A 9,571-nucleotide genomic window follows, 5' to 3' on the forward strand; every position below is an offset into this window, starting at 1 on the left:
TGTTGTTGATGGAGTTCACCTTGAATGCTAGTATTTTAGTGTATTTCATTCAATTTAGTTGCTAGTCATAGGTCACTAGCTTCATTCTCAATTGCAGCCAGATCTAAGTAGGTGGGACTGCATTTGCCTCTATTTGTCCTTTATTGCCTTTCCTTTGCTCTTATTTGTTTTTTCTTAATTTAAAATTTGTTATTGATTTATTTAGGGTTGAACTTTTTAAAATTTTGCCCAAGGTTGTTCAGCTTATTGGTCAAAATTGAAGGGAAAATATGCCTTTTTTTGATTACCATACATCCCGATTTTCCAGGACAATTTCCCGATTTCCACCCGGACACTGATGCTGACTGTGGTATTCCATATACAGTATGTCCAGTATGTATGCCAACCCTGATTTAGAACCTAAAATGTGCAAACATAATAAAAAGAAAGAAAAGAAACAAAAAATCTAGTGAGATCTCGTTGGAAGCCGCTGCCACTTCTTACTCTCCGGCTGCATTGGCAGGGGTTGCCTACCAAATGCCCATGAAAATCCTAAATTTGGCACCTGAGCACAAAAGTGTCCTCCCCCATTAAAAAGATATAATAGTTTCACGTTACCCTTGAGAACATTGAGGAGCACAATCCCACCAAAATTAAGTATTTTAAAATCTTAGCTGGATATGTGCTTCTTTATTGCTTTCATGCACACTGCTGAGAGATGGCTGTGATTAAGCGGTATGCAAATTGTTAACTAAAATGTGAAAAATCGACTGTAGACTTGCTCAGTTCTGGCTGGATCATGCCTCAGGGTGTTGCTTTGTTTTAAGCAATCTAGGAAGACAGATTCGAAGGGCACAAGATTTAATTTCCATAATCTTGGCAAGGCGGTGCAATTATTTAGGGGCGCAGCATTGGGGGGTCACCACAGAAAAGGCTCATCTCCCCACCGATCGGACTTCCTTAAATGAACCTACATTGAGTGCCCCCTTTAACTCCTCAAAGCGACACTTTCTCAGGCTCTGTAACTCGCAAGAAGCTAGATTTCAAAGGTCTGCGCAACGTAACCCTGAATTTGGTTAAATTGACCGGTTCAACGACAGCTAGTCTCCAGCAAAGCGTCAGGCACAGGCGAGCAAGCGTTAGGTGGCCCGCACCGTCTGCGATCACGTGCGATGCCCATCTGGGGTACTTTTTTATAGCAGCAGCTGCGTTGGTGGGTGACTAAAACCTGGTGACTAACACCACTGCAGAGACGAAAACCAACAACCGGGCAGGTTCTGAGAAAATCCCGAGTCCACTCCCGCTTCCAGGGACGAGGACAGCGGGAGCCCGAGGCTTCCTGGCGCTTCTCCCCAGCCTCCCACCCGTTAAGCTCAAAACGTCCCTTCGGGCTCGCCGCCGAGGGACCTCCTTCGAATGTTTTCCTCGCGTCTCAAAGGCTCGCTCGTGACGTAGCCACAGGACGCCCTCCTCCTCGCGTGCCGATTGGCTGAAGCGCGCGGAGGCGGGTGCGGAACGTCGCTGTTTGTGTTTGAACGTTCCAGCGGGAGGGTGGGGCGAGGAGGAGCGCGGCGCTAGCTCGGGGGCTCCATCGGTCAGGCGGCCGATTCGCGGCTTGAGCAGGGGCGAACTTTCGCCCCCCCCGGCCGGACGGCGCGGCGCGATGGTGCCGTCGCGGTGCGTGAAGAGCGAGTACATGAAGCGCTTCAAGGAGCCCAAGTGGGAGGCGTGCGGCCCCTGCTACCAGGAGCTGCTTCGCTACCGCCTGAGCCGGCGCCTCTTGGAGCAGGCGCACCGGCCCTGGTTTTGGGATGGTTGGGAGCAGGAAAGCAGCCAGAGCGGCGGCGGCTCCCCGTCGCCCCCGGGCACGTCCAGCCCGCCGGGTGGCCAGCAAGGAGAAGAAGGAGCGGCGCCTGGCGAATCTGGCCTGGGCGAGGCTGCGGCGGGGGACGCTGACAGATCCTGCCCCGAGGAGCCCTTGCGTGGGTCGGGTATGTTCCTCCACCGCCGAGGAAGTGGACGGTCTGCCGGAATGACCTTGAGCGATTCTTTCGGTGTCTCCGGCAAGGCGGGCGGAGGGGGGCGCTGGGAGCCGCGGCTGCAGAGATGAGTCTCTGGGGAAGGAGGGAGGGAGTTGCAGTGGCCGGATGTCCCTGCTCTGCAATGGAGCTGCCGCTGGATATGAATGCGGGGGGGGGGGGGTGCGCGGAGGAGAAAGCGGCTTTCCTGGGTTTTAAATAAATCTTAACAGCTGGGAGAGGCTCCGGCTCCGCGTCCGGCTTGGCTCTTTAAGCCGCACTCCCCTCCGCACGCATCGGGAAATGGAGGGTGCCGGGACCGTGCAGGCGCTTCGGCCTCTTGCCTCCGAGTGGCTTAGCGGCTCCTCGTTACGCGTCTGTTGGGGAGCGGGCGAAGGCGGCGCTGCCCTGCCGCCATCGAGGTGCACGGACGTGGTTGCTGCCCAATACTCGGTCCTTCCGGGGGCGAGAGATCTCCGGCTGGATCGTCCCCGCCGGGAAGCGCTTTGGCCCTCGGCAGGCATTTCCCTCGCTACCGGAGGCTCCGCTGACGTAACAGCGGCATTTTGGAAACCCATCTTTGCCCAAATGGAAAGGGACGATTATTTCTCTCCAGCTTTGCGCTTTGCTAGCAGGAAAATAGGCCATGCCCACTTGCATTAAGGCTTTCTTTTGAAATTTATTCGTGCAGGGCCTGCCTCCTGTCTAATTATACCAGGGATGGGCCTGGGGCTTTCTGGGCCAATGGAGGACCAGCACGAACAGGGATGGTGTGAGTTGTAGGACAGCGGTATCAGGATGGGGCCACAGGTTCCCCATCTTGGACTTACTAAGGATGGTGTGACTCCTGCTTTGTGACTTAAATTCACATCTTTATGATAAATAATATCGATCTAGAGAGCAGATGGATGCCAACAACAAGAGTATCTAGAGAGCAGTGCAGAAATTATGCTACCCCATAAGGCAGGTGTGGGGAACCTTTGGCCCGACAGGTGTCCCTGAACTACAGCTCCTTCATCCCTGGCATTGACTATGCTTGCTGGGGTTGGTGGGAGTTGTAGTTCAGCAATACCTGGAGGACCAAAGGTTCTGCACACTTGCCATATGGATGATGCCATACTGCCAGCCAAAAAAGTGAGACAAAGCTTAATGATCTTACTATGAGTGAAGGGTTAGATCTGCATCCCTCACAACACTTCTTCCACACTAGTACATTTATTTTTTGCTTTGCTCTTGAGTATTGCTGTTTGCATCAGTGGAACAAGCTTTGGAGAATGCAGCTTTGATTTCATCCCCAAAGTGTCTTGATCTCTTACAAGCTTTTTGGAATGACCTCATTTCAAAGGCCCAAACTGAAATTACCAGCACAGTACTGAGAATACACCCAACTCAGTAGTATTCTGAATAGAATAACCCTTAAAAACACTCTGAAATTCCTTTGTTTTTTTCTGATTTTACAGAAAATAATAGTAGCTTATTTATTTAGTTACAGTATTTATAGCCTGCTCATCACTGAATATTTTCTATCCCAGAATAAGGATCAAAGTAATAAAACCATTACAAACTAATATAAAAAGGCCCAACAAACAACAAATTAACAATTCTTTCAGAAGGTAAGCAACAATACCACAATGACAAACATTAAACTTTCCAATTTAACCAAATGCCTAGGTAAAAAAAAGAGAAGACATTCAAACAGATTAAACAACCAACAATTCCCACCCCATTTTTAATTTATGGTGGAGATGCCGGGGTAATCCACTTGCTTCCTGCTATCTCTCATACAAAGAAGGCTCCACTCTGTGCCAACAGAGTCACTTTGTAGATTTTGAACAGTTTCCATCTCATCCAGGCTCTTGCCCTGAGCATGGGTGTAGCCAGGGGGGCAGCTGCCCCCCATCAAGTAAATCAGTAAGAATAGTTACGGTAACTGATTGAGGTTCTGCCCCCACCCAACATAAATCCTGGCTACCCCCCTGGGCCTGAGTGGTATGAATTGTTGCCCACAAGGATCCAAAGCAAGAAACTCGTGCCACTTGACCATGGAAGCAACAGTGGTTAAAACAAAAAGCACAAAAGAGAAAGAGGGTGGCAATAAGGCCCTGCTAGTGTTTCTCGCCCACTCCTGACAAAACTCCTGGGCTTCCAAGCTGGTAAGGCTACTAGGGAGGAATATGCAGGTGAATTTGCTGGCCTCTTCCAACTCTGTCCTCCTTACTAGCCACCACAAACCACATTCAGGGTCCTCCAGGGAAATTAATGTGCTTCTCTATATAGACTGTGCCCTAGTTCTCAGAATACACTTAATTAGGAGATGTTTAATTTACACAGTACACAGCAGCAAACTCAAATTGGCCATTAAGTGCGTTCACAGCAGGGGAGCAGCAACTCATGCAGTCTGCTTGATTGTACCTGCACAATTTATGTATACACAAACGGAAGTTTGGTATGTCACACACAGTCTTTCCCCCCCTTTTCAGTGAACCTTTGAAAACAAAAATTTGTGAAGTGTCCTATGACATTGGTTGAGTCTAGGAATGTTACCTTGCTGATCAAATTTTTAAAATGGATTTTCAAATGCTCAGGATATCAAATGTGGGCAGATACCACCTGCAAATTGAAACAAATGGGCATGACTTATATGTGGAATATACTATCGGCAGATACAGCGATGGTTGGCAGGATAACTCCATGCAAGTACCCCTGCACAAATTTGCAATAGCACTTCAGGTTTGCTAAGCTAAACAAACCTTAATACAAATGACAGCATGGAGTTTTCTCTGTGCTGTGCTTCCTGGACAATACTTATCTGGAACTTAAAAGCATTGTCACAAATGTGACACTAGCTTAGATAACCTAGTCACACTGGTACACTAGACACTGGACACACTGGTACCTTGGAAGCAAAGACATTTCCTCTATGAAAGGTTGATTTTTATTTTTCATCTCTTTTCCTCCGTTACTTCCCATTGTATGACGAAAATCGGTATCCTGCCTTGACAAGCATGAGTAATGGCAAGCAAGAACACTGTGTGCGTATGCACGCACAGTGTGTTCAGCATTTGCAGAGAGCTCTTTAGTTGTTTGTCAGTGATTCTCACACGGATTCATGGCTGCTTATGTAAGTTGTTGCTATGGCATCTTGCATCTTTAAAATTGCATAAGCTTTCATTCTCCAGCCAGAAATAAGGCACTAACAAGAGCATGGACTATTACATGCTAGGTGCAAGAACTGTAATGTAGCCACAAACGCCATCAGCGTGCCAGCCAAGCTGGTGCATGATGGGAGTAGTGCTTTTTAGCAACACAGGCTCCATAGCCACCTTTGATCTTGCCTCTTGTATAGGAGAAGGCATTGCACCTTTTGGTAATACTATGCAGCTCTGATTACTGACGCCTGTCCACTGATGCTGTATCAACTGTCTGATTGGAAACCTTAGTAAAGGAGGGCTGTTTTTCCTACTTTGCATTGCTGACTCTTGTGTGCACCAAGCACCCTATACCTGGGGTTCTCATGGCGGTTCACAGAATAAAATCAAGATATAAAACCACAAAATACATAATAAAAATAAAAACAACAACCCCATAGCCCCTCCCCAAAAGAACACATTTTAAAAGGGCATAGAATGTAAATCAGATCAACCAAAGGCCTGGTTAAAAAGGAATGTTTTTGCCTGGCGCCTAAAGGTTTACAATGAAGGTGCCATGCGAACTTCCCTGTAGGGAAGTTTTACCTACAGCGCTGATAAATCAAAGGAGTTATGGTACACTAACAGCCTGCATTGGTTTGCATAAGATGAGCCCTGCTAGATTAGGCCAGTGGCTCATCTGTTCCAGCATCTTACTCTCACAGTGTCCAATAAGTGCCTCAATGGTCTCCCAGCTTGTATTCCCCAGCAACTAGCATGCATAGGCATTCTGCCTCCCAACAGTGGAGGTAGAACTTAGCTGTCATGACTGGTACACACGAATAGCCTTTGTCTCCATTAATTTGTCTAGTCCAGTGGCAGTGGGTGGGGCACCCATGGCAGCTGCTTTAGCATGCCTCTCGGGTGAGCCGGCCCTGGGAGGTGGGCAGGCTAAACCTAACCCTCCTTCTTTTCTCCCAGAGGATGAAGACCAAGAGAAAGCCGAGGAGAAAACCGAAGTTGAGAGTGGAGGCAAAAAGTCTGCCCCAAAAGGAGCTGGCGGGTCAGCAAGTTGCCCCCAAGGGCAGCCTTCAAGTCGTGGTGCTTTGGGCAGCCGGGGCGACAGAAGACGGGTGAAAAGTCCTCAAAGGATACATGCAGCAAAGGGGTTGAAACACCCATTTGCCTTGTATGGCTGGGGAGAAAAACAGACTGATACTGGGAGCCAGAAAACACACAATGTCTGTGCATCTGCTTCTGTGAATGAAGTAAGGCAACTTGAAATATGGGTTGTTTGTCTAAGTCCTTGCCCTCCTGCCCAACTCCTTCCTTCACACTTCCAAGGTCAGCTAAGTTTGTCTGCCCACAGTGAACTAGGATGTTGCTGCTTCCTCGTTCTTTGTCATCCTATGCTGGGCAAGATAACTACCGACATTTAATATGCTATAGTTAAGTGGGCTAATGTTGTCCCATTTTAATGTGTCTTAACTTCCTGCCCTTCTGCTACTGTGCCTGTGCTCTGGGCAGCCAACAGAGACCAGCAGACTTTTGACTGGGCTGCGACACTGTCACTGACATCCTATGCTGTAGTTATGAAGCGGAATCTTCTTCCGCCTTGTTCACAGATTATATTGCAACAATATTTGCTAACTCTAATTTTAATGCAAAGTTTTTGTTTGTTTGTTTCTGGCTGCCGTTTCAGTGCTGCTGTGGAAGGAATTCCCGATGCTGGAACGGTTGCCTACCCCCTGTCAGGATATGAGAGAGAATAATCTTTGTAAAGCAGCAGGCAGTTAGCACCAAGTGTCCCAAGGCAGAGTGAGCTCAAGTTTAGGTATGGCATAAAAGGTTGAAAGTACTGATGACACCCATCATGGATATGCTCCTGGTACTTGAATGACATTGGGAAGCTGTAAGTTCTTGCAAAAGTGCTGCTGATCTGTGAAATGTTAGATTCAGCATAAAAAGCATATTAATGTACTTCTGACAGCAATATGGAAGAAATACAACAAAGGGAGCTTTCATGTGTGTGTGTGTGTGTGTATAAATAAAATATATATAAAATAAATAAATAAATAAATTAAATAAATAAATTAAATAAAATATATATAAAATACAGCACGTACTGGTTAAATTTGCGTATCTTGATTTAATTTAGCTTAGTCCATTGAAATCAGTAAAACTAAGCTTGTTTTAAATGGACATTTGTCATTAAGAGTGAGTTACTAAATTCCCAACAGATACTAGCATTTGCTACTGAATAGGGAAAAAAATGGCTATCATATCTGTACACAGCCTAACATGCCTTTGTAAAACCTCTACAGGTTAGTGGATGGCTAAATCCTTCAGCCTCTCAGGTTAGCAGCTGAGCTTATTTCATTTGTGCTTCATACTCTAACCCAATGCCATGCGTATTCACTCACCATTGAAAAGTTGGTGATTCAATTATGGATGTGTACAGCTAATTAGCATGTTTTTATTTTACTTAGCGTGCACCTGACTTTTCAGTTTGATGAACTTCTCCCAAGTGGCTTACAAATGAAAGCAAGAATAGATACTATCGAACAACAAAATAGTTTAAAAATAGAAATGGTAAATAGCGGAACAGTGTTAGCATATGGAAAGCCACAATAAACCTTAAAAGCAGCAGTAAATATCAGTCTTCATTTAGTTAAAAGAGGCAGAATTTAAATGGTTTTTGCCTGGTGCCAAAACCTGGCCATACCTTGGTTTTCAAACTGTTTCAGGAGTCGAACGAACTCCTGGAACAGATTAAATTCGAGAACCAAGGTACAACTGTAGCAAGAGAATAACTGGCATATCAAATACGGTAACTAGACAGAGTTTTGGGATTCTGGATGCTAGTTGCTTGAAACTACAGGAAGGAAGACTGCTCTTTAGCTCAAATCCTGCTTGCAGGTTTCTCACAGGCATCTAGCTGGCCACCAAGAATCATCTAACACTTAAATATCTCTTGTTAGATCCACGAGTCTGCACTGAGAGCGAAGAACAGAAGGCAAGTGGAAAAAAGGAAGCTGTCTCAGAAGCGGATTCATTCAGCGGAAGTAGAACAAGCCTGGAGAACAAAATCTGCTGCACCAGACAACCCCTGGATGACTGAATACATGAGGTGTTACTCAGCACGAGCACGGTGATCCAACATTTGCCTGGACCTGTCTTTTTTAAATTCAGAAATCATAGAATCATAGAGTTGGAAGAGACCACAAGGGCCATCCAGTCCAACCCCCTGCCAAGTAGTGTACGAAAGCAGCGGGTGAAGAATTCCAAACTACTTATGCAAGGTTTTTACAATAGGATTTTTCCAGCAGTTTGATATACTTGTTTATATTTTGGCTACTTATCCCTGCAGGAGAGGGAATAATTGATTCCATACTGGTGGGAACTATGCTTAGCAGTATAGCTTCTTTACAGATTTTTTTTTAAAGAAGAATATTAAGAGATCTTTCTGTTGACCTTGAGCTGAAAAGCTATGGAATGTTGTAGAATGAACTTTTTAAAATGAAAAACCTCAGAAGGGTTATTTTGACAAATATTTAGTCCCTCCTTAATCATTAAAACATATGGGCCGTAATCCATGGAAAATTTCTTGCCCTGATGTTGCATAGAACTCAAACCTTTCCCTATAGGGGAGCCATAAGGCTTTACAAATCAGGTCTGTAAAAATTATTTGTAGGTGCCATTGTATTTTCATGTGATTCTAGTTAAGTTGCTATGATTTTCATCAGACCTGTACAACTTGCGACCTAGCGAGCCAAATGCAGACTTTCTGCCCTTTGTGGATTCAATCCAGTGACTACAAAAACAGGGGACTGTTATCTATCTATCTTGCTGTGCAGGCCAGATGTGCAGGCTCTTACAGCCAGATGTGTAGAAGATTGTATAACTGGAAATGCTACATTTTTAGAATTCTGAAAGCTCTCCCCAACTTTTGGTTAAATGTATAGTGACTTATTCAGGTTTACATGCCAGTTTTAGGTTTTGTGACCATCTGGAACTGGAGGTTTTGGTGCAATAGATTAGTAATGTGATGTGTTTATATGTTTTTAGCTTTTTAAATTTGCTATCATGAGCCTGTGGTACCAAATGGCAGGTGTAGACAATCATTAACTATTAGTTATCAGTACTTTGCAGTAAGTAACATGGACTTGGTGACAGTGAACTGGGATGTAGATATTTTTTAATGCTTTATTTGGGTGGATTAAATATGCTTTCTAAAGAGTTTTGTTAGGTGAGCTTCTGCATAAGTGAAATGTTACGACTATTTCAACTCTTGAATTGAACCTACCAGACCAAGTTAGTGTACATTCCATAGGCATGTTCAGGACTCAGGCAAATTTTGCTATACTTCTCAAGTGTATGACATGCCCCTTATCCCCCCCCAAAAAAAAGTTGATTTGTGTAATTCAGAGGATGAAGCCATTGGCA

At 45.3% G+C, this 9,571-nt stretch overlaps 1 protein-coding gene across 2 annotated transcripts; it reads left to right on the forward strand.

Moving 5' to 3' along the window:
* The first annotated feature begins 1,619 nt into the window (after positions 1-1,619).
* CCSAP (centriole, cilia and spindle associated protein) lies at positions 1,620-8,570 on the forward strand. 2 transcript variants are annotated; one of them, XR_004426257.1, is made up of 4 exons: positions 1,620-1,970; positions 6,107-6,393; positions 6,828-6,959; positions 8,107-8,148. XR_004426257.1 is itself a non-coding variant. In XM_033144266.1 (4 exons), the coding sequence occupies exons 1-3, from the start codon at positions 1,643-1,645 to the stop codon at positions 8,278-8,280; spliced, it is 789 nt and encodes a 262-aa protein (XP_033000157.1). In that variant the 5' UTR covers positions 1,620-1,642; the 3' UTR covers positions 8,281-8,320; positions 8,381-8,570. The 2 variants fall into 2 exon arrangements, 1 of the variants encoding a protein (XP_033000157.1); XM_033144266.1 differs by lacking the exon at positions 6,828-6,959 and adding an exon at positions 8,381-8,570 and having other exon boundaries at positions 8,107-8,320.
* The last annotated feature ends 1,001 nt before the right edge of the window (positions 8,571-9,571 follow it).

Source organism: Lacerta agilis, chromosome 3, assembly GCF_009819535.1.
Source record: "Lacerta agilis isolate rLacAgi1 chromosome 3, rLacAgi1.pri, whole genome shotgun sequence".
Taxonomy (NCBI): domain Eukaryota; kingdom Metazoa; phylum Chordata; class Lepidosauria; order Squamata; family Lacertidae; genus Lacerta; species Lacerta agilis.

Coding starts and splice junctions, on each gene's coding strand:
- CCSAP (XM_033144266.1), top strand. CDS start 1,643: ATGGTGCCGTCGCGGTGCGTGAAGAGCGAGTACATGAAGCGCTTCAAG. Junction 1,971..6,106: donor GGAGCCCTTGCGTGGGTCGG/GTATGTTCCTCC, acceptor CTTTTCTCCCAG/AGGATGAAGACCAAGAGAAA. Junction 6,394..8,106: donor CATCTGCTTCTGTGAATGAA/GTAAGGCAACTT, acceptor ATCTCTTGTTAG/ATCCACGAGTCTGCACTGAG.